The sequence below is a fragment of the Catharus ustulatus genome, chromosome 1, assembly GCF_009819885.2.
Source record: "Catharus ustulatus isolate bCatUst1 chromosome 1, bCatUst1.pri.v2, whole genome shotgun sequence".
Classification (NCBI taxonomy): Eukaryota; Metazoa; Chordata; class Aves; order Passeriformes; family Turdidae; genus Catharus; species Catharus ustulatus.
This window is the reverse complement of record NC_046221.1, coordinates 116,003,161-116,028,464: the sequence shown is the minus strand read 5'-3', so window position 1 is coordinate 116,028,464 and position 25,304 is coordinate 116,003,161. Positions and strand designations below refer to the sequence as shown.

Sequence of the window (25,304 nt, the reverse complement as noted above, 5' to 3'; positions counted from 1 at the left end):
AACTGGGAGCTGGAGACTGCAACCACTTTGTGTAGTTCAAGAGTCACACTGGCTACTTTTGTGCAGTTGCTTCCTGGCAGTAACTCTCTCTAGTCACACCAGAGGGCTGGGGCACAGGGAATGGTTTATTGGGTAATCAGGGCCCTGCCCCACATAATTTTTTTTTATTCAGTGATTGCTGTCCAAGCAGAGAAAGCAGAACACCATTTCTCCTCATTCAGTCATCTTAATCCATCATTTTGCCTCATGTGAGTGCTGTCCTGTCGACACCAAGCCTCTCCCAGACCATGCCAAAATTCCTTGCCATCCAGTATCCCATCCTTGTAGCAGCAGCAATGATGCCTGTGGAAGAAGGTTCTCCTAACAGGGCTCTCAGCTTTTCCCATGTCTGGAAGTAATTTTTTGAGTGTTCAGTAACCCCCAATGCCTTGCTTCTCCATGCACTTGGGCCTTGAAAAGCAACCCTGAAACCGCACAAACTCTGTGGGCTTTGAAAGCCAGCACTAGCAGCAGGCAGGGGCCAACCTTCCTGCACATAAGGTAAGAAGGACAGACAGCTGCAATGCATTCTGAGCTCCCCGGAAGCTCAAAGGCCACCAGGAAAGAGAAGGGGCCAGCAGAGAAGACAGCCAGCACCACCAGCTCCACCATTGCAGTGCACGCTGAAGGAGTGATGCATTTTTGAGATGCCTCAAGACCATAAACACTTATCATCACTCTCCTAGGAATAGCAGCTGATTTACTGAACTTTTAAAGACTGATCTACAGCTGATAACCTTGACAAGCTTTAATCTTTTGATGGGGGACTATGATCAAATTCCCAGGAAAGAATGGAGCCTGGAAAAGATTGTACTGTCTTACAAAGTCTAACCTAGCTCCAACTACACATTGAGGGATAACACAGAAATTCTTCCTTGTGGGTATCCAGGACACAGGCTGCATCCTTGTTGCGGAAGGCTGGCTCATACTCATGGAATCCAACATACTTAGCAAGGATTCTCAGGTAACATAAATCACAGAAGAGCAGCATGGAAATAATCCCTGTCATGCAGGCATTTCAGCATAACTGTGCTCTATTATTCTTAGATAAGAAAATTACAGACTTTGCTTTTCCTTTTGAAGTCACAACAAGGCATCCCTCACAAAGATAAGTGTCTGGGGCTAGTCCCACTCTCGAGGTTATCGAGTAGTCAGATGCTAACCAGGAACTTCCATTAATTTGGGTCTGTACATTCCTCCCACCAGTCACTATCGTTTACAAAACACAGCTCCATTAAAGGTGACTGACTTAATCTGATGGATGTTCTGCCAGCATTAACACATGCTGATATGCTGATAGCAGCTGCAGCCTTGCTACAACACTGAGCCAAATAATGGAGGCTCACTCTTAATGAATCTATTCAGATTCTTTACAAGCAGATCTGTGAAAGAAGTTTTATATACAAACATTACACTCTTACATCTTCTTCTGGATGTTAACAATTGCATGTCTTAACATGTTATAAAACCAAGACTGTTTCATGCCATGGTGTCTGGAAGCATAAACTGATTTGAAGGGTTTGACTCAAAGCTCAGTAAATCTACGGAGGGGATGCTGTTCTCTTGCATAAAATTAGTACAGAGTATAGTGCACTTAACCACAAGGCACAATTCACATTTTTGTCAGAATCTTTACAGCAGGATGCCAACTTTTTACACATCTGCATCTTTCAGATATTCTTTGAGGCTGTTTGGCAAATCTCAGTCCTCATTCCATCTTTAAACTCTTTATTTGCAGTAGGAAAGCCAGTGTTTTCACTGGGATAGCTGTTTGAATGAAGAATTAAAAAAAATACAGTAGAATTCTTTATTTTAAGATTGTATGAAACCACAAAGATAGTCTATTAGAAAGTCAGAGAAGTGGTGACCACTTGGACCTGCAGGTTTGCTTAGAAATAAATACATGTATTTTAAAAATGTGGTGTAAGAGACAAATAAACCAATAGGTCCAAGCAAGCAGGGAGTTTGGTACGTTTGGAAATACTACTCCACTTATGTAATGGCCCATCTGTCATAGTTGAGCACAGGCCTGGTTCCTAATTTATGTATTTATGTTTTTGAAGCTTTTTTTTTTTTTTTTACTATTAGTGAAACTAAACACACTGAGAGCATTTCTAGTCAAAGGTAGAACACATCAGTGGAAAACATAACACTGTAGCTGCAGGAAAACTCCAGGAGATGGAGACAACCTGAAAGTTCTGCAGGTCCACAGGATTTACATTACCTTATGACCAACTTGCTGTTTTCACAGCTGAGATAAACACGCTACCTACACGTCTGAGGAAACATAAGGAGTGTAAGACATTTTTTTCGGTATAAAATTAACTTCAGAATGCTCCAAATGGCATACAAATATTTACATGTGCATATATACATACTGCCAAACAGTGCAGTACTGTCTCCTGCTTTTACCAGCACTTCAAGGAAAGCAAACTCCAATGTTGCAGAGCTACAAGGAGCTTCTCTTGTCTTGCCACAGCCATGAGAAGCTGGAAGTTGTTCTTACACAGCACTATCCCAGCCACTCGGGCTCTGGCACTGAAACTAGTGGAACCATACATACACAAGGCTGATTTCTGTGTCTGAACTCACACCTGTAAATCAGATCCTACAGATGTCCAAGGGCCATAAACTTTGCTGACAGAGTCACTGACTGAATCTCTGGCTCTAAGGCTAAGGTAAGCTTTGGCTGTTTCTCACAAGTTAAATGAAGTGGAAAATGTACATGATGCAAATGCTTACTTGTCTATGTCAGTGTAGACCCACACCAAGTAATGGAACTTTTAGACTGAGGTAATAAAAAATTGCAGTTCTCAGCTTTTTTACTACCTGCTCTCTTTAACTGCTGTGGTAACATGCAAGCACTGATTGCTTAAGTTACAAATTCTGATAACCTGAAATTGTGACATCCCTTCAGGAGATCAACACACCCCTGCCCTGAAAGCATACTAGCTTTGGTGGCCTGGGCTTCTCATGAAGATTTCTTAGCAAGGCTCAGGAGGAGCTACCATGGCCCACAATGCAATGGCAAACACATAATGAGAAACTGATTCTCCTGAATGGAGGACTTCAGATACACTTAATAGCAGTTCAAAAACTTTACTGGTGCTTTGCAGGGTACTATCCATCACTAGATTGGAGACCTTTTTCCTGTTTTCCCATAATTAGGCAGCTCTGGTTATGTGGTGTTGTTACACTATCTGTATAATAAAAAGCAGTAACAAAAATAGAAAACCAGGAAAAAAAGTATTTCTCGTATCTTTCCTCTTCAAAAGCATCCCTGCCAATGTAACATAACACCAGTTTTCCTTACTTGGCTCCTGGTCATACAATCCATATTTATACAAACTAGTGCAAATGAGTACATGTCATTCTGGAAACTCCAGCAAATTTGGATGTTGTGGAGAAGCCCGAGGCAGGATGCATGCAGACAGAAGGGTGCTGGACACTGGCACCCCTGCAAGGAGCCAGGCTACGAGCGAGTGTACTGCACTGTGCTGTATTTGGTGACCCTGGAAGACTTGCTCAGTGTGGCACTGGAAGGAGGTGGCCCTTGTAAGTCAGAGCCCATCAGGTTAAGAGGGGAGTCTGTGATCAGAGCATGCTCTTGCCTTCCTGAGCTGCCACCTGCTGCCTGTTCAGCTCTGCTCTGCAGCCCCGAGGCTGTCACCACCCTTTCACTCAGCACCGTGCTGCGCTCCTCCGTGGAAGCGGGGAAGCCAAGCGAACCCTGCTCTGCAGCAGGCACGAGCACCCTCTCTCGCTCCCTCACCACCACATACTGTGAGTCAGGAAGATCCTGAACTGTCAGGGCTCCTGGTCCTGCACCTGCTGACTTCACCATCCTTTCTGTAACCATCACATTACTTCCGTGGGGCAAATCAGGGATTTGCACCATCCCCTGAATGCTCGATGCAGGTGCCAGCACTCTCTCTGTCACCACTACGTTCTCCTTAAACTGGGGGTCTAAAAAGACAGGGGCTGAGCGGGCAGGAGCCCCCACAGAATAGGATGTTTCCATCATGGTGACATTGCTCGCTGCCTGGCTTGTAGGGAGGTGCTGGGCACTGTGCTGCCCAGAATGGGATGATGAAAAGGTTGTTTCTGTGACCACCTCCTTGGACAGGGTGCTTTCTCCTGTGCCACTGCCTGCGTTCATGGGTGGGACGGACTGGAAACCACTGCCTGAGGCAAAGGCCTGTTCAGAGATGGAAGCATTTTGCTGATCTAAGAGCTGTGACTTTCCTTCACTAAGACCAAAACCTGATTCATTCTTGTAGCCACCTTCTTTCATGTTGATCTGTCTCCCTATACATATTTCTGCTAGAGTCTTAAACTTTTCTCCTAAATCATCAAGAAAACGGTCATCAAGGTCCCCCTCAATAAAGCTGCAGCAGCCAACAGAGCCGTGAGGGGAGCCTGATTCTCCCTGGGAATAAACCAGTAGACAGTCTTTTGCAGCTTGCTCTTCATCTTCATCTGCAAAAGAGACAGCTTTCTGCAGAGAGAAAACAAATACAAGCAAAAGTTCATTAATGCCAGATCTGGAGTTAGTAATTCTGAAAAATCAGAAATGCTTAGACAAAAAGGTTGAAATAAAAAAAATTAACTGATCCCACAGAAACTGTCAATCGAACAAGGGTTGTACCTAACATGGTTTTTTTTTATTTTTTGAAATTAGCTTGAACCTGACAGCACACTTGATGAGAAGAAAAATCTGACATTATATTTAAGACTTTGGATACCATCACCATCTGCTGCTGTTCCTTCCAGTAAATGTACCATTTGTGATACTGCTCCATATTAATGAAGAAATTGTTTTAGTTCAGTGAATGAACTTCAACTTTAACTAGGTTTTTGTGGGAGAACACCAAGACCATTTCTGAGAGTACTCTAACATTTAAAGAACATTTACTGAGTACATGCTGACATGTTATCATCTACCATGGCCCTTTTCACCAGTGCAGACTACAGAATCACATCCAAGATGCCCAACAGAAAAGAAATAAAATTAAATGGATTGGTAAAGCATGAATGCATAGTCCATCATGTAAATTCTTAGGCTCTATGCAGGCCATCTGGCAACAAGGAGGGCTCGTGAGTTCTGGCTACAGTGCTTGCAGGGCCAGCTTAATCTGAAACCATTGCCATGGAGCTGCTGTGGTGCTGGCACAAATATCTGCGTATCTGTTTGCATCAGCTGCAGTTCCAAAAGTGAAGACAGCCAAATCCTCTGGGCCTGCTGAACCAGCTTTATCTAATATGGCTCCTGGCTTGTGTTCAGAACCACCTTCCTGCCACATTTGAAGTTCTGGATTGCAAATTAGCACAGGCATCTGTGTAATGTGCCATATACCCAGACCCAATTTGACTCTGCATGTTTATGTGCATTTGATCCAAGATTCTGCCACAAAAATCAGCTACAAGTATTTGGTTTGGTTACTTGTCTGTTTCCTCATCCCTAATCTGAGATATTTCAGCCTCCCAGAAGTTGTGTGGATACTGAGTATGACTTCCCTCCTGAAGACTTCATCAGGCAGTTATGCTTGAAGTATGTCACAAAGAGCGGAAGACAAGGAAATTGCTACTGTTACATCTGTTCACCCTGTAGACCAGCGACTAGAGCACCCTGAGACACACTAGTACCTAACGCTCAAATCCTTCCCTGGCCTGAGGTGGTGATTCAAATCTGCACAGCTACTCCCCTGCAAAACCACACCAGCTGCCGGCTGTAAGGTGTGAAGATGTTTTGTTTGTACAGGTGATGGTGCATGGAAGTCAAACTTTCACTACAAGGAGCTCATTAGCCAAAGGACTAATGATGCGCGTAACATGAAGAGAAATAGCTTCAAGAAGTAGGAACAACCAATGGTTAGGTTGGTAAAAAAAAAGGAAGGGGATTGCAACACATGCCTCATACACTTTTGATGAATGGCCCTTCACCCAGGCTGCTGGGCAAACAGACAAGTCAGCACCACTTACTGCATCAGCTACTTTGAAAATACAGCCCCACCCACTAGTGAATGACATCTTCGGCTTATCTTTCAAAAACCTGCTCCGTCTTAAAGTTTGGAGCTGTGACTCATGATGAATCACAGGTGCCTCCCTAGAGACCAGTTTCATGTTCTTAAATCCCTGAGACTTAGATCATACAGTTTTTCTCAGGGCTTTTTCCTGGGCAAGGCGCTCCTTTGCTATTGCTGAATATTCTGAATACCATCCACAAATACCTTCCTTGAGAGAAAGGTCTATTTCTGTGACACCTTGCAAGCATTCAGTGCAAGAAGACTGATCATTGTCACACTCCCAGTCCCGCATGTGTAGCTAACACAAAAATTCTTAATACCCCCCAACTCCACATGCACAGTATCAGGACTGTTTCTATCTACACATCTACTCATCTTTTTCTGCCATAACACGAATGATATTTCACAATGCTAAGTGTAAACACCACAATACTGTAATTTTTGGGTCATATGCTTACATCATTGAAGTAGTCTCTTAAGAATTCTTCATTCATGGCTCCTGCTGCTCCCACAGCAACTCCTCCTCCAGACATGACTGTCTTGCCATCTACACCTGCCATGCCTTCAGCTGCTCCAGCTGCTGTGATGGCTCCATAGTTGGCAGCAGAAAGAAGACGCCTCTGCTCTTCCCATCTTTCCCTGGTAATAGTGCTGTGATGCTCTCCTGCGTGAGAGGCAGAGCTGCCTGCTCCTATTAGAACTTCTTCTCCACTCATTCCTGCTGCTGCTCCTGCTGCTGCTGCTCCTGCTGCTGCTGCTCCCGCTGCTGCTGCTGTTCCTCCTTTCAAGTTCCCAAGTGCAGTGGGTGTAATGAAGCTTAGCACTGGCTATATAAATAAGACAAATTAAGATGTGACATGAAAGCTTTGCAGTGTAGCACATGGAACTCACCAAACCAGCAGTGGGGCTGGGTGGGAACAGGGAGGGGTGCTGCCTTACAACTTGTTTGAATTTGCACTTATACGTGTTGCTGCAAAGAGTAAAAGGCCTCCTAAAACAGGGTGCAGCTTCCACAAATGTACTGTGAAGAAGGTTCATTGAAATGTTTCCATAGATCATTCATTGCTTTTTTGAAACTCAGAGGATTGAAAATAAAAAACAAAACAAAACCACCAAAAAAGAGCTTGCAAAACTCTAGGGAGCTCAGCTGTTGCAAGGAAAACTGCCGAGTTTTCCTCAGGCACAAAGTTGGATGTATGCACTGCCTGCCACCTCTGTGGTGCTTCCTGGCCATTTCTTTTTTCCTTGCAGTTTGGCTTCCTTGTTAATTATCTTTCAACAAGAATTTGGTGTGAGATTGGCCACAAATCAAGGTCTTTTACCTTCTGTTTCTGTTATTGTGCAAAAGTATGTCAGTGTCATACCCTTTTTTTGAAAACCTTGTTTTATAGCATAACAACAAAGAGCAAATTTCTCTTGGCATTTACTGTTCCCTCTGCAGATTTGCACCTTTTTCTGCCTTTTTCTTTCTTACTAAGGAATTTCCTCTGCTTGAAAAAGAAAATACACAGAGAATTAATTTAAAACTTTAGTTTTAAAGTCTGAAACTTTAAACTAGTGAAGGGAAGCTCAGCATTATAACCCATTATTTTGCTGCTTTATCATGCTCCCAAAGGGGTGCAAAGCATTCCAGGCCTGCAAATGCAAATGTTTCACTTTCTATTGGTTCAAAGCCTTTCCCACAGTCCTATCTTCTGCTCAGATATGATCAACATTTGTTTGATTGCTTACCCTATATTTTGGGATTTAAGTGGTATGGCTGCTTTTCCTACAGCTGCTGGTAGAAGCCATCTCTTAAACATCCTTCACGGAGCCTCACAGGGTAAATTTTAATTAATGTTCATGTGTTGTTAAAATCTGTTGTACAGCTTTGAAATATCGCCCTGTAGTGTGGAAGAGGCCCCAGGTGCCAAACTGAACACTGGGATAGAAATCAAAGAGAAGGGCTATTAGGGGTACGTGCCTTCTCCTCAGGAGCTGCTCCTTCACTGTTCCACTGACGCAACATCGCTTCACTGTGGTCTGGTATGTCAGCAAACGTCTTGGCTCCACCAAATCCCTTCGCTCCCAAGCCACCAGGGCACAGCAGCAGTAACAGTGGAACAACTGTAGGGAAACAGAAGGGTGCCATTAACAGTGGGGTTATTAGGACCTTAGCATACTTAGGGCCACTGTGAGTTTGGCCAGCTCCCATACCTAAATGTATTTTCAATGAGCTAGTGATCAGTATGAGGGCAGGCAAGGAGTGAAGACAGGCTCCCAAATATTCAAGGCATTTCCTAGAAGCATATGCCAAGGCCATTTTCCTAGAGAGCAAACTGACAACTAACACATCAGGGCCTGAATCCTGCAGATGGCCACACATGTATGTAACCATACTTCTATCAAAGATCTCAATTCCAAGCCCTGGTTATCACTGTACAACCTCAGCATTTCTAACTCCTCCTCTTTTACTACTAGATAACAACATGGCATCATGTAAATTCCACCTCATCACTCCTTTGTCATGCCTAGAGTGTTGCCTGGGGGACTCAGAATAACCCAGTTTCAGAAGCAGATAATATTATTCCTGTAGCATGAACTTTGTTTTATTACAGTTAGATTGCTGCCAGCACAAGCAATAAACTATTGGGAGTTTAAATGCAGCACTGCTACACTTGGCCACACCATAATTACAAATATTCATATTTTTCTTTTATTTTATCTCATGAAAGAACAATGTCACATGCTGCTCTGAGCAAGGCAGTGAATCTGCAGTGACAGAAAAGAGTGGAGAATGTGCTGTGGTTTGCGTAGGAAGAGCTAGGGTTCACCTGGGGACATCTCAGAATACCAAAAGCATTCCTCACTGCTTCCCCACTTGTTATTTACTGCACCATAAACAAATATTAAAAGTTGTTAATATTAATTTTAAAATGCACAGCTTGAAATCCTTTGAGGGTGAAGTGCTGATATTACCAAAATTAGCTGGGGATCTGCCATGACTTCCCACAAGACTAGAAGCTTACACAGAGTGTATCAAGATGATAAAACCTGGGAGCTGGACTCTTTCTTTCTTGATGCTTTGCAGACCACATTTGCAGTGCTTCTGAGATAATATGAAACAATTACTTACGCAGCAAAAGTAAAAATGCCAAGATGATTAGTGCAACCGCTGCTGGTCCCAGACCCACCGACTTTGCGCCGACAAACTTCTCCTGGCACACGCCATCATCTGCACACTTACACACAGTCAGCTGTAGGGACTGTGGCATAGCACAGCTGACCCCTTGGAAATCCTTTATTAGCATGGGAACTTCAGTTCTGCCCGGCTTCAGGTTTTGTGGTACCAGCTGTATGCTGGTGTCTGAGGCAGAAGTGGAGGGAAGAAAAAAAAAAAAAAAAAAAAGACAAGAAGTGCAAGAAGTGAGCAGAGAGAAAATTAACTCCTGTAAACGAACTAAAATACAACTGTCACAGTCTTCCAACAAATCCCTCCGGTTAAGCCCAGTCAATGCAATGGGATTAAGTTTAATTAGTTGCTGCTACAGTATATGTGCTTTAGTTTTTATCAAGTCATTCATGCTGTAAGTGAGCAGCCATGCTCACTTGCAGACTCAGATAATTGTGAAATTTCACAAGACCAGAAGCTAAGCATGGAAGACAGCCCAATCACCTGTACAGCATCCATTTCATCTGGACAGATAAAGGCTGAACTCACAAAAAAACTCTTCAGTCTTGAGGAGATTAATCTGCTGTAGGCCACAGACAGAGATCAGGAGCCAAAAAAAGTTGCTCCTGTGCCTATGTCATGACTAGGCAGATCACAGAATGATTAAAGTTGGGAGGGACCACAGTGGGGCATCTAGACCAACCTCTGTGCTCAAGCAGCGTCATCCTGCACATGGCACAGCATTGCATCCAGACAGTTCTCAAGTATGGTCACTGCACAGCAAAGAAGTTCCTCCTCATATTCAGGTGGAAACATCCTGTGCATCAATTTCTGCCCACTATCTCTTGTCCTATTACTTGGCACCACCAAGAAGAGCCTGAGTCCATCCTCTTGCCACTCTCCTTCCATGAGATACTTATAGATGTTGATGAGGTCTCCTCTCAGTCATCGCTTCTGAAGGCTGAACAGGCCCAGCTCCCTCAGTCTGGCCTCATAAGCGATGCTCCAGCCTCTTAATCATCTTCATAGCCCTCTGTCTGGATACTCCAGGAATTCCACATCCCTCTTGTACCAAGGAGGCAGAACTGGACACAGGACTCTAGATGTGCTTCACCAGAGCACAGGAGAGAGACAGGATCACCTCCCCTGACCGGCTTGCATTGCTCTGCCTAATGCACCCCAGGACACCATGGACCTTTTGGCCACAAGGACACACTGATGGCTCGTAGACAGCTTGTCCTCTATGCCCAGACAATGCATCACAGCATGTTTTCCATGAGAAGATGGGTATAGCTTGATCCTAGCATTATTCATTAAATCTTGGTCTCTACACATGGGGCACATCAAGTCAGGCAAAGATGGTCCAGCTAAGGGAAAGCAAAACACCCCAGAGGACACATCTGAACTTTTATAACCTTTACAGAGAAGAGAGCAGAATGTAAATTATGGTCTTGATGCCTGACTCCATATGGTCTCCATGGTCTCACTCAGCCAAACTGTCAGTTTGACTGGAATTAATAAATTACGACCTTAGGACTTCAAAGAACTGAAAGTAATTAAAAATTCATTTTCTTACCATTTCCAGATGCAATTATCCAGTTTTCTGCTGTCCCTTCTGGCTCATCAATGACAGTAAAGCTGAAAGGATAACTGTTTGGGTAACTATCCAAATCATGAGCTGTAACATCAACTAATTTTGCATCTGAACACACAGTCTGCACAGGGTTCACAATAACTGGGCAGTTATCATTCTCATCGTGAACTTTAATGACGACTGTGCCAGTGATTGTTTTCCTTGGGGAATCTAAGAATTTAAAATATGAAAAATTAAATTGATTTGTGCACAAAAATTTATCTTAAAAAAAAACCCCAAAACACTTTTCCAAAACACCAACATTGCTGAAGTAAGTTGAAAGAGCTTAGGAAAGCAGTGCTTTATTCCACATGTTAATAAATATATTGACAAAGTTCTTCTGAAGGCAAGCTTCTTATGATTTTAACTTGGAAAAAAAATCCTGTATGGTTACACAGTAACATGCAGATTATAAATGAAGAATTCTACTTAGATACAAAAGAAGTTCAGTCTTTCTTGCTTAGAAGTCAAGAAAACTTAGGACTGTGAAGTCTGATTACAGGCACACTGAGATATTGGCAATTCCCACCTTGACAATAGAGCTTCACATCAGACCTATCTTTGAAAACTTTTTATAGAAGTTCATCTCCATCTAGTCAAAGAGGAGAAACAATTACCTTGGGAACCCATTTCAAAAAATGAGTTGCCTGAGTCTCTCCTTTGAATACTGAGACTACACTTGGCGCCTAACTTTAAAGATGGGTAGGTTAAACCAACTACCCTTGTAGATAGGCAAACAAACTAATTTGTGTGAACACAAAACCTTCTTAACTTACCAGTAGTTACACCCAACATGGTGATAGTGTAGGTACCATTTACTACGTGAGGTGATTCGTAATCAAGATTTTTAGCAAGTCGGATTTCACCCGTGACTGAGTCTACAGTGACCCAGTTTGCTGCATCTTTTCCTTTCATGTATCTGATGAAAATCACACAAAGATGGACACATTTATAATGAGGAAAACAACCATCAGTAAAAAAAGCAGCTTCAGAGTATGTTTACTTGCCATTTAAAACAAATCAAATCCCTTAGTCTGAGGTCTGATGCTCCTGTCACTGTAATTGGTCACAACTATAAACCTACCCTGAATGTTGAGAGCTGCTTTTCTCTCTAGATCAAACATTTAGGTATGGGTGAATTACAGAAAGTTCAATCAAGGAGTGAGGCAGGAACAGAAGATGGAGCTGCACTGCTGGGTACCATCCTCTTCCCCTCCTTCTGGTGCTCCCAGCACAAGCTGAGCATTAGACACCCACTAAAAACTGCATTACAGGCATGGGGGAAAGGGGTCCACCCCTGGGTATGCAACTCCGCTGTGCACGATTTGTAAAGGCCATGGTGGTGGTTAAACGTAACACTCTAGCTGAAAAGCTGTGATTCAAAACCCAAGCACACAAATGCAGACATATCTGTGTTACACCCTTTCTCTCTGACTGATAAATGTTTCTGCATATTCCTTTCTAATTTTACTGGAGACAATGGAATCAGATTGGTAAATCTTATCTCAGAAGTAGGCAGGTATGATAAACATATCCTGCAAACACAGACAACTTAAGCCCAAACATTCATGTCTCGCCATATATAACAAAAGAAGGAAGATTTTCATATCACCTGTTTTCTGCATAATAGAAAACTGAAGATCATGATGATGTTTAAGGTGTGAATTATACTTAGCAGAAAATTATTGCCTTTGAAATTATTTTGGTTCAACATGCTAAATTTGACAATAAGATATGACTTCTGACATAGTTTTGATGGTTATAAAAATACTCTTACGTAATGTGCTCTGAGACTTTCCCAGTGTCTTCATCATAGGCTTGATACTGTCCAATAACTTGCTTTATCTGCAGTTTCTCACTTGCTTCAATAATTTTTGTGCCACCAGGGAACATAGAGCCTTCCCGCACATTGATCACCTTAATTTTGATTGGAATGGTTTCTGCTTTGTAACTGGGTTTAATCGACTTGTGGAACTCTGCTTTGTTTGTAACAACAATGCCTAAGTTTAGGCTCTGCATTTTTTCATAATCCAGCTCCTAGAACAATAGAGAAAATAATACAAAAACATTCAGAATTTGTCAGAATCTGAAATCTGGACAATGTGCTTACATTTAATATTTAAAAAATACTATAGCATCCTTATTTAAGTAATAAGAATGTAAATATTTAAGTTATATTTAAGCAATAAGGGTGCTACAGTGTGCGGAAGTTTGTTAACCTGCTACTCTCACTCATTTTTAATGGATAATACCATAAGCATGGCTTTATATTATTGAATTAAACTAATTTAAGTTTCTGCCTATGTTTTCAGTGAATCCATGTTCAATTACTTGGCTCTTCCAAATTTGTGGTTTGTTATTTTTTAAATCAAATCACTCACTTAATAATGCTTAATTATTTTTTTATTTTTTTTAATAATTAGCAGTTTTCAAATAGGCAAACCCAAGGAGGAAAAAAAAAAAAAGAAAAAGAAAAGCTGCTTAGGGCACTATGCATCTTCAGTTCTTGTAGACTAAAGAAAAGCAAATAGAAATAAAGAAAATAGACATTTCCATTAACGGAAAGTATTTTCCTCATCATTTCAATTCATGGAAACTCATAAAACAGTCTGTAGCCCATGGTTCATGGAACAGGTGTTACCTGCAACATTATCAGTGGCCAGGGAATATAAAGAAATTTATACTGAGATCATCAAGGACAGTAGAAACATGGAAATTTACAGCATGTTAGTACTGCAGCCCAAAGGGCAAGGGAAGTCTGGGGACTTCTGCCCTACTAGCTATATTTGAGATCACACAAAATGCCAATGGAAAAGCTTGACAAAATTTTTATTTTGCATTGAATAACTGAATGCATTAAAAATATGGAAAAGGAGGAGTATTCACATATTGTACATATTGACCGAGTTTTGCATATTGATTGAATAAAAACAATTTGTCAACACAGATGGATAAATTATTCTAATATTTAAAGTAGCATCTCTAAAATATATACTTACCTTCACAACAGTCAAAATTCCTTCATTTGTTTGGGTATCTGTTACAATTTGGAAAAAACCATCCTCATTGCCAGAAACAAATGTGAATTTTGCCAGCCAGTTATCAGAAAACTCTTCATCTTTGTCAAATACTTTTATTCGCATAATTTCCACATTTGCTCTGTTTTCTTCAATGCTTCCTTCAAACTGCAAAAAAAAAAAATCCACTCTTTAAAAAGATGTCATGGTTTACCTCATTTCAACAGTGCAAGGAATACTGCATAATGTCTTATCATGGGGTACTGGAAGGTGTAGGAACATGCTAAAAATTGTGATAATTGTACTTACTGCATGGCTTTCAACAACTGGTAGATTGTCATTGACATCCAGAATCTTGATTTCTAAAGAACATGTTGCAGCATTTCCACCTGCTTCACCACCACGGTCCTTTGCTTCCACCACCAAAGAGTAGCTACTTTGTGTCTGTAATGGTAAGAAAAAGGTGTTTAATTCAAGCTAAACATTCTTCCATTGCTATATGTTCTCTCTTACATTTTGGTAATGTCTCTTATGGTCAATTGTAACTCCTCTCTAGCTAGAAGTAAATCTTGCACATAAGTGCCTTGACAGATTCTGCTGGAGTAGAACTGAGGATTTGAAAAGGATACGGGACTTCCACATCTTTCACACAAAGAGTCAGACTGTACTTCCATACCAAAGTAAAAAATTCCAGTGGCCATGAACAGGGACAGGACCAGTGACATCTGAATGTCAGGACATGGCCAGAGGCAGAGCCACATCCCTCAGCCACAAAGCCAGCATTCCCACCACCATCTGCTGGCCAGGGAAAGCTCTGCAAGCACAGCTCATGTCCCTGCTAATATGTGACTTTCAGTGCAGATTCACAGTAGCACCTGTCCTAACTCTTTGCACCGTGATTTGCATGGCAGGTTACAAAAATCCAGATGTAACCAGCAGCTTTGCAGGTGGGGATCAAGGTAACCTTTGCTATACACTCCTCAGCAGAAAGAAATTATGCCTTTTTTTGGGTACCTCCTGCCCTGGCTGCACAGGAGGGACAGAAAGCAACAACCACTGGGCTGGCGCTGGCATAGGGAGGTGATGGGTGGGGGGATACAGAATTAATCTCATTGCCTCCTCTCTCAGTCCCTGAAAAGCATGCATCAGCCAGGCAAAGCTTTAATCCCAAGGGAAGTTAAGACAGGTAAGAGGGCCAGCTCTTCACCCTGCAGGCAGGGCTGAGGGTGACACAACGGGCACATCAGAAAACCACTGCTAACGAACACCATAACTGGAGTGGTTTTTTACCTCTCTGTCAAGGTTTATTTTTGCTACTCGAACCTCGCCAGTATTCTTATCCATGCTGAATGCATCACTAGGGCTTTGGGAAACAATCCTGAAAGCAATTTTGGAATTCAGATTATTTGGTTCATCTGCATCGGTTGCATTTATCCTCATTACAATTGTACCTGGAAAACACAAACGAAAATACAGCACTTGTTTACACCACCATGCACTGGTATATATCTTTACTGCAATGTCAAAGATAAGAGCATTTTGTTATATGCACTGCATGATTTTCTGATGCTCTTGACTTTATTTAATGCATGAAGTTGAAGAAGTATCCTTAAACCAAATAGGTACATGTTAAAAGTATATATTCTAGCTAACAAACAGTGCATTCACACATCTGTAACTCATGGAATTCAATGCACAAATTAAACAACAAGTTAAATTCTCTCAGTAATTCTGACAGAAAAATGTAGATACCAAGCAGAGCAGAAAGTACAAGCTATTGAATAATGAGCTACATTTCCCTCACACATTTTTCTAAAGAGAGTACTAATTATTCATTTTCCTGAATATTATTAAAATCACTGATCTGTATTGATGCCCTCCAACAGCTTCACTCAATACATGCAGTGGTACCCCTGGTGCAATCCTCTTATAATTTATGGCAGGGGGTTTTGTCCTTTGGGAGAAGGTATACTTCAGCATCCAGAGCCTAAGTTTTAACCTTAGCTGGAACATTACATATGGCTGCTACTGACTTGAAAGATTGATGAGGTTACTCAAGACCTCACCCAAGTGGATGGGCAATAATTTGTTTCTTCAGATTATAGTGACATTGAAACAGACACACTGCCAGGTATTTATTAGGTTGTTTTATTCCAGCTTTTCTAATCTTCTTGAAAATAATCTGTTATGCTCTTATGTTTACTGATGTCCATATGAAAATGGCCATTAACTTGTTCTTCAGTGGTTATGGCACAGCCATAAGTGCTTACCAACAAACTACCTCCCCAGCCCACAAATAAAGCAGGGCTTTGGATGGGGCAGCAGAGTGAAATCCCTCCCAAATAGGCTGTGACTACTAGGCCACAAGGCAAATTGCTTTTCCCGTGCAATTCCTGCAGAAGAACTCTGGTTCCTGGATTTGTGGTAGCTCTGACAACAAACCCAAGACGCCACAAGAGGAAATACTGTTCTCTCTTGCCCCGAGGGGGACGCTTTCCCTTAATCACACAACACTGCCTAGCCTTGAATAAAAACCTTCATTCACACATGGATAACCTGGCTTATGTCAGCAAGAGAATGTTCCTTTGTTACTGCAGGTGTACTGCTCCAAAAGTGCATAGGCACTTGTCCCCTTGCATATCTTGGGAAAAACTAAAAGGAAAAAAAATTAAAATGAAGTTACCAGCTTCACTTAATTCTTCAATTGAACCAACAAAAACTTCATGTGAAAACACTGGAAAATTGTCATTTATGTCCACAACTTTAATTGGGAGGTCTATTGGCTCTTCCAGTTTTGCCCCATTCTTATCTAGTGCGTGGCCTCGGACCTGATAATACAGACAGAAACAATAAACAAATCCAATGAGGGACCATCATACATCCAAACACAAATGCAAACCAGAAATATACCCATTATATATAACAAAGAATAAATATTATAAAAGTTTATTACATATGCTTATAAACACAAGCAGGTATACACAAATACCCAGAAATACATTATATATATGTATTATTTCAAGCAGACACATTTAAAGAAAATAAATTAAAAATTGACAGGAGGGGATCTATAAAGAAAAAAATTAATTTTCAGCTTACAAGAAGAATTGGAGTCTTTTCTCTATCCACTCTTCCTGTTATGTTCAGGTCACCAGTCTTTCCATTGATAACAAATAATCCAAAAGGGGCTTCTGTTACTCCTTGACCGGATATAGTGTAAATTACTTCTATTCCTGTTTCTTCAAGATCTGAATGTATCTAGTATGAATTTAAGAAATTAAAAAACACTCAGTAAATAAAATCACATTTAAAAGTTCAACAAAATATTTTTTCTACCTTGTAATGAACAAACAAAAATAAATATTCAACACACTGCATATTTATTTCCTTGCACTCCCCTCTGACAGTGGAGATGTAGAGACGAATGCAGGAAGGGCTGCATGTTCTGCTTCATAAGCTGGTGCAGGGAGACAAGAAACATCTGGATCTGGGAACTGACCTAGGAGGTTAGACCTAAGCTGCCAAGTCTAGCAGGACTGGAGAAGGGATAGAGTGGAGGAAAAAAGGTCAGACCTGGAGGTGAACACATAGAAAAGGCTGCAGAGACTAGAGATTACACCCTTTCTATGCTATCACCAGATATTAAAAATATCTGGAGAAGTGTGCATTGTGCCAGTATCACCATCAAGGAGCAGCCCAAGCAGAGGGCAACAGCTTGCCACCACCTGCAGTCATTTTATGTGCTGAAGTGGCAGGAGTGGTGAATTCAGGTTTCAACACTGGTGTTGTACCAGACACAAATCACTCTTCCACAAAGGGTAACCTCTGGGATATTTTTAACTGTTTCCTAAATGACTACTAATACATAATCATGCTCCCTGTACATTCTTCTGCCCAGTCACCACCAGCAGATCTGGGACCCATCTTCCAATGTCAACTCCAGCTGAGTATGGGTGGTAGGGTGAAAAATCTCAAAGATACTGCATTCCCCAAAAGCTTTATGAAAAAATGGGGCTATGAAAACATGAGTGAGCCAAACCAGGCTTTAAATTAAAGGAAACAGAAGGAAATGTGCCAATTTTCAACCGGTATTCAATAGTTCTTTAAAATGAAAGAAATATTCGTGCATATGCTTAGGGAAGCCACACTCCTATTTTATATTTTCATCTCTATTTTTCTGTGTGTTGCATATCTAACTGTTTTCTGGGCTTACTCTAGCAATTGGATTCTTATAAGAATTGTCCTCCTCCTCCCGTATGAAAGCTGGAGGCACTGTCCATTCTCGCTTCTGTCTGACTAGGCTGTTGGGATGAGACAACATGCCACTCCTGTCATTTCGGTTATAAACCTGTAAAAAGACAAGATGGAACGTCAGCATTACATTTAGTCATTTCAGATAAATGCTTTATTGCTGCTGCAGCCAAGACTTCTGAGCAACTTTTGCTCTTTCAATAGCTAGTAACTTCAAAATCATGGAGCAGCATCAGCCTTCTGAGTCACAATCTAAGAGCTACACAGTCCTCAAGTTGGTTGAAGAGGAAAACTGAACTGGTCCTCTCATCCAGACAGAATTAGGCAAGACAGGCTTTAAAAATATGAGCAAGCTTTCATGACCAGTGGTTGGTGAAAATATACCTGCTCTGGAAGATTTAAATGCCTGTCAGCAGATGTGGGAAGCAGTTTGGCACTAAGGCTGTTTTGAACCACCATTTCTGCCTTACCACCATGTTTATCTTCCTACCAATACCGCCTTACATGTTTAACCTTCTCTCTGGAACAGAATACATGGAAGAGTAGGCCTCTATTCAATCCACCCATGTCTCTGCTATCCCTGTTTAACCACACCTTACTCTGTGTGACAACCCTCATCCTTCTGTCCACTTCAGTTTCTACTGTCCCTGTTGACTCCCAGATTAACATGTTCAATAAAACAGTGGTTTTTCATCTACTGAGTTCAAAAAAGCAATCTACATTTTTATTGTGTTAGGGGAAGTTTCTCAAAGTTCAATGATACCCTAGGTGATGGATGTAGGAATTTATTTGCTTACTTTTCAGCTTTCATTTCTCTATTCATTATGCAGCTTTCACATATCAGAAAATGGTAGAATTCAAGACATTTGTCAACTGAAATAAGGCATGGCTTTGACATGTTGCTGAGAGAACCCTTCTACAGGCACTGATAGAGAAAAAGCTTTCCATTATAACCTACCTTCACGTAGAGCCCATGTCCATAATTCAAACAGATCTGCAATGGAAATTAGGATAGTCATTATTAATTCTATGTTACTTCAGCAGTACTAAAGTTTTGTGAACTGCTTTGTAAGAGTAGTAAAGCCACAAGGAAGAAGGTTTCTGACCTGTATAAATTGATATTTATTATTTACCTGTAACAGCTTCTGAAAAATTCACATTAAAAGCATATACTCTAACTATACAATAAAGTTTGGCACCTTTTTCCTAGCAGGAAACAGATCATAAGGAATTAATATTTTTTCCTAATAAATTCAGATTTTATGGTAATTTTTAAACAACCATTTTTTTAGTGCTGAATAAAGCTTCAGTACTCCAAAACAAAGAGGATGTGCCATTGATGGAAACAAGCGCTGCTTGCCGGCAGCACTTTGGAGAAGCTCCCTCTTCTGGGCAAACCTTGGATTTGTGGCTGTGGTGGGTTACAAATCACATCAGAGAAGAAAATCGGATAAATGGTGTTTAAGGTAAGCACTAACCCAAACATCTGCTGAAGTGTACACAACAGAAGCAGCTCTCACTCAGAACTTTGCTGGGAGAATAAATGGCATCACTTATTTAAACAGGGCTCTGACAAAACCTTGCAGGCTAACGTTCAGTATTGGGACTGCCCACCTCTTCACATACCAGGATAGGCCAGGAGAGTTAAACCTGGCCTTGAATATCTCAGTTAGGTGACAAATCCTGGCTGGAAAAAGCCAATTTATCAGAGACCCCATGTTTATGTCCACTCTCCAGGCACCAGACTCTGCAAGCAACAACATCTCTCAAAATGTAAAAAATGTAGAGAATGGGAAGCAGCAACAATAAAAAGTGGCTATTACAACATGGGGAACCTATAAATCAAGCTGTTGAACTTTGTACAGGTAGCGAATACTGTTACCATTCTGAAAACTATTACTACTTATATTTTGCAACTTAGGTGATTATTTTCTAAGGCATTTCTTAGGATTATTGTCTTTGCCTAAGGCAAAGCAGGCTCAGAAAAGGTGGTTTTCTACTCAAATAAGTCAGTCTCTGACTGGCTTCTAGTCTGTTCACTGGGCTCTCCCTATTCCTCCCTCTGACTCAGTCTTGATTACTGAATTGATGACAGCTTCTATTTTTTTTTAAAGATGTTATCTTGTACCCACACAATCCAGCACAGTGTGTTGAGCAATACAGCAAATTTCTGTTTCAACTTGTTCAACAAAATGCCTTTTCAAATGGTATTTTTCCCAATGTATATATTCTGAAGACAAAAATTATCAAGCAGTAGGTTTCCCAATGGATATGCATCATGAAGGGTACAGGATCTCACACCAAGCTGTTTTCATGGATGTTCTTAGTCTTATTTGATTTTACTAATTTTATGGATTTTCAAAATTTATTTTCATGACTAATGAGATTATGCCAGCAAGAGTGACAGGAGAATTTTGCTTTACAGTCAAGGTTTTCCACAGAAGCTGCAACTCTTTTGGAAGGTGAATAATTGTCAAGATGTCACAAGAAACGTCCTTGGTTGCTCTAACTGGTAAACTGGAGGGAAAACTTTCTGTTTTAAAACTGAATGGAGACAAGAGGCATGCGGTGAGAAGTTTCCTTGTACTGGAAACCTCATGACCCAGTATAAACAAAAGTGTCTAAAGACCAAAAATAAGCAGCTCTTTCACTGAGATGTATGTCAAAAATGTATGTGTAAAAAATTCCACTAGTCATTATAAAAAGAAAATCTTTCATTAAGGTAAGTAAAAACCAATTTGTGTAGTAGCAAATGTCCCTCAAAACATTCTAGGTTGATGCTAAGACAGTAAAAAATACTTTTGCTCTTCTATTATTCAATCTACCGTCCACAGGTAGCCTCACAAAGGACTTAGAAGATACCTACACACTTAATGCTAACTTAAATGTTAATGACACTTTTATTCACAAGATGCATAAACAAAAGAGGAAAAATATGTAAATGGATCCAGCCTTTTTATTGAAAATTTTTAAAAGTTCCAAAAATTTTGGGGGGAAAAGTATTTTTCAGTGACATTTTCTTCAAGGACAAGTGAAATGTCAGAATTTGCTGCCTGTTGAACATGTGAATTTTCCCGCTCCTCCCCACTTTTTTTTTTTTTTTTTTTTTTTTAGTATCTTACAACTACCTTCTCTTAAAGGCTCAGAGTAGGAAAGCTCTGTCATTTGCTGTGCATCATAACCTTGGCTCAAAAACCAGACATCTACTGACGACACCTGTTGACCAGAGCTGACAACACATTGTCAGAAGAAAATGGGATGGTTACAAAAAAAAGGTCTGAGGCCTGAAGTAATGAAATTGGAATGAAATAATACAGGAAAGCAGCAGCAATAGGAAAGAGGGCATGGGAAAGAAGGGAGTGACTGCTATGTATAGAGACTGCAAGGCTGCTCTTGCCCAAATCCCTGTTCATCTATAGTCAGGAAGTGACTAAAGGGCAGATTTTCAACACAAAGCTCAGATTTAAGCTGTAAAGCTATAAAGAATGAGTAACCAAGAAGGTATGTGTCTGTATTTACTACACCATGAAACAGTAATGCATAGAACTGTGGTCTTTTTCTGGGTGCCGTGTGTGAGGAGATTTGGAGCTTGCACCTCCTGTGAGTCAGTTTGGTGTTGAAGACAACATATGAAGACCTCAGAGAAGCACGCAGGGGCGACTATCCAAGGTCATCTACTTGTACATCTCCTGGCTGTGGGAAAAAACCAAACTACACCCAAATGCTTTCTGACAACTGTTTATCCTGTTCTTAAAAATGAGGAATGGAGGTCCCTCAGCCTCACTAACTTAAGGGAGTGCCTAGATAGTCCTATAGTCTGTTAATTTTCATCTTCATTTTATTATCCTAATTTTTAGCTCCTTGCAAGTTGACCATATTGCTGTCTGCATGATATTCAGAGTAAGACACACAAAGTGACTAAACATTCATTATGATCAGCAGAAATATAGCCAATATCAACAGAGATAGGAGCACTGTTCAACTTGCACCCAAACCAGTCCATATTTATTTCTCCCTGAGCACTACTGATTGCAAGCATGTCCAATTAAGTACTGCAAACCCAACACAGGAGGATTTCATGCAGAGAACCCGACAACATACAACCCATGTTTTGATGGATCTCTCAGACTAGAATTAGTTTGCTCTCACAGATCCAATATCTATAAGCAGATGGATGCATCTCCCAATGTGGTTTCACCCAGGAGGGATACAATTCACACACTCCTCAGATTTTCTTCAAAAGTACAGTCTGATCCAATCAAACAGGTGCACTCAGCATCCACTGCATCTCCATATACCTTAACAGAAACTTAAACATCTATATTGAGATGTCTTAGCCTAAAAACCTAATCTCTTTTGTCATGTTGACAATGCTCTCATTGTATAGTGCAATTCCCTTTCCTTCACAAGTCCCTTTTATTCTACCTTTTGTGTATCTGCAAACTTATCAAACATCTTACTGTCTTTTCTCACATACAGTTCTTTAATTTCTCTTAAAAATCACAGAACAAGATTTTGTGACTTTAGATTGCCTTTTTTTTTTTTTTTTTTTTGCTGTTATGTAGTCTCTCCTGGACAGATTCACTTTTTTTTCTGAAGTGTGGTATTAAAAAACATACCACCTCACTTCAATAGGATGGATAAAATACTAGACCTTACATATTTCTCAGCTGCTTTCAAACCTCACCACAGCTGGGTTTTCCCTCATTTTTTGAACAATATTAAAATGTTGAATCAATCCACAGATGCTTGTAAATACTATTACCATGTTTCAACACGTTACTGGCAACAGAAGCTAGGTTGCTTTGAATTAGCTCACCTCTGCTCTTTGTAAAACCAAGCTTCAATTTATGATGGTTTTTATTTAACTTGTTTCTATGACTTCTGAAAATTATCTGCTACTGACTCTGACATTACAGGAGTGATCTAATATATTCAGGCCTGAATTTCATCATACCCAGCCTAAGTCTAACATCCCAAACATTAATGAAGAACAGTCTGAGGAAGATGTTCAGAGAAATGGTGAATTTTGCTACTCCCATACCAAGATACATACATCTCTGTCAACTATTCTTTCACTCAAATGTAGGAATTGTTCTAAGACTTCTCTTGAAGACATGATGTCCACCCCCTTTAGAAAAGGCCGAGAAACCTCCCAGTCTAACAATCCTCGATAGCTGTGCCTGCCTGGCATGTCCATGGCTCTGGATGTGTGCTCTGGACATGCTCCAAGTCAAACCCAACCCTTTGGGTGGCACCACCATTCAGCAAAGACAAAGGTTCCTGGAAAAGGGTCGGAGGCAGGGGCCTGGGGAAATCTGCTGTGACCTCTGTGAGCTACCCAGGGATGCTGATACAAAGATGCAGCCTGCAGGCAGGGAGGGAGCACTGAGAGGTACTTCCAGGAAAAACTGGGAGAGGAAGAACCTACCATTCCTGATGCTTTGAGAAGATACTACTTTTAGATTAAATTTTTTTCAGTAGTTTTGTAAGATTTGTAATAAATAAATGACTCTAATCCAATACTCTAAAGAAACCTGACTTTTTGCCACATGAATGCCCAGATTAGGAGAAAACCCCCAAGATTTCAGAACCCAGCAGTGCCTCTCTTTCTCTTCTGACATCAGCCATCTAAGGCAGCTTTATTCACTCTAATATTCTATCCAACAAGTCTTTTAGGCCAAACTGAGTTGACTCTCAGTACATCATATCCTGACTCAGCCTTAGCCGAAACTGAGGATGATGAAGACTGAGAAAACAAATGGTCTTCAGGCAAAACTAACAGCATCCTGAGCCAGTGCAAGCCCATCAAAATGGACAATGGTGTGGCTTCAGGTATCGCAGAGAGGATACGTGAAAACTTTTGCACAAGTGGCACTCCATCGTTCATTTGGACAAAATGAGGATGAAACATTTTCCAACCAAACCTCAACTACCAGCTTGCCGTAAAAACAGGTTTAACTGTTGCTGGCCAACTTATGCACAACCACATCTTTGCATTAAAGTTATCAGGCAACAGGTCTCCAGATAACAAATCTGATTTTGCAGGTTCCCAAGCTCAGAGAACAAGGTCTCGACCCCCAGCGCCTTCCATTCTGTCCTTGCAACAAGCCATTACTGATTCCTGCCCAGCTGCTCGGCAGCTCCCGGCACAGCCCAGGGCATGGCCTCCACCCTCACCTTTGTCTGAGTGGCGGCAGCCCAACTTCCGCAGGCATTCTGCCAGCATGGAAAGGTGAAAAGCAAAAGAAAATGCCGCAGATACAACAAAGAGTTTGCTGTACACGAGTGAGAAAGAGCTAGAAAGCATCAGTCCAAATCCAACACACCAAGCGTTTCGTTCTCAGTTTGTTATGAGACAGTCGTTGATTTTAGCCGGAGAAAGTATTCCATAGGATGGAAGATCTAAAGGCTGATGGCTGAAAAATAGGGGGAAGGGTAGGAAAAAGTCTGAAGTGTCCTGGATTTAAGAATTTGGTGTAATTTTTCTAAGGCCTTAAAGATTTCCAAACTTTCGATTCATCTTCCCTCCTGGCACTGTTCCCCCAGAAGGGAAATGCAATTTTATGCTGTAGAGAGTATGTTGAACATGAAGACGGCAACAATGCGAGCTGCTCACTGCGTTCCTGTTCCTCCCGGCGCCTCAGCAACCCCACCCACCCCAGAGACCGTTCCAGTTGGGATTTCCTACCTCCACCTGCTTTCAGGCAGCAAAAGGCGATGGCTTTTACCTAATTCCCAAAGAATTCCCAGCGGCCAAGTCCCGATGGGAACACCTCTCTCCGGCGGCCGCACTCGGTACCCCCGCGGCTCCATCCCGCGGTAAAGCAGCGCCCCGGTACCGAGGGATCCCCGGGGCGAAGCAGCGCCCCGGTACCGAGGGAGCCCCGGGGCGAAGCAGCGCCCCGGTACCGAGGGAGCCCGGAGGCAAAGCAGCGCCCCCGGTACCGAGGGAGCCCGGAGGCAAAGCAGCGCCCCGGTACCGAGGGAGCCCCGGGGCGAAGCAGCGCCCCGGTACCGAGGGAGCAGCGCCCCGCACTCACCAGCAGCGCCAGCAGCCGCCCCGCCGCCGAGGGGTCCCGGGACATGACCGCCGTGCCGTGCCGGGCTCAGCTGCTCCGGCCGTCCAACCTAGAATGCCGCTGGCCCGTGCAGGGGGCACAAGTAGCTGAGGGTGGGTGGAGTGT

The 25,304-nt window shown here is 41.7% G+C and overlaps 1 protein-coding gene across 1 annotated transcript; it reads right to left on the bottom strand.

Moving 5' to 3' along the window:
- Positions 1-908: 908 nt before the first annotated feature.
- LOC117008607 (desmoglein-2-like) lies at positions 909-25,284 on the bottom strand. The gene is made up of 15 exons (XM_033082585.1): positions 25,161-25,284; positions 19,076-19,111; positions 18,080-18,214; positions 16,966-17,124; positions 16,550-16,694; positions 15,157-15,317; positions 14,176-14,310; positions 13,849-14,034; positions 12,627-12,886; positions 11,626-11,768; positions 10,793-11,020; positions 9,181-9,411; positions 8,029-8,171; positions 6,524-6,892; positions 909-4,537 (listed from the first exon to the last, which is right to left on the bottom strand). Exons 1-15 carry the CDS (start codon positions 25,203-25,205, stop codon positions 3,512-3,514), a joined length of 3,402 nt encoding a protein of 1,133 aa, XP_032938476.1. The 5' UTR covers positions 25,206-25,284; the 3' UTR covers positions 909-3,511.
- Between the last annotated feature and the right edge of the window lie 20 nt (positions 25,285-25,304).

Excerpts from the sequence above, each read along its gene's own strand:
- LOC117008607 (XM_033082585.1), bottom strand. The coding sequence starts at position 25,205 with ATGTCCCGGGACCCCTCGGCGGCGGGGCGGCTGCTGGCGCTGCTG. Across the intron at positions 14,035-14,175 it reads CAGTTGTTGAAAGCCATGCA|TTTGAAGGAAGCATTGAAGA; the intron begins GTAAGTACAATT and ends TTTTTTTTGCAG. Across the intron at positions 11,769-12,626 it reads AAAGTCTCAGAGCACATTAC|ATACATGAAAGGAAAAGATG; the intron begins GTAAGAGTATTT and ends GATTTTCATCAG.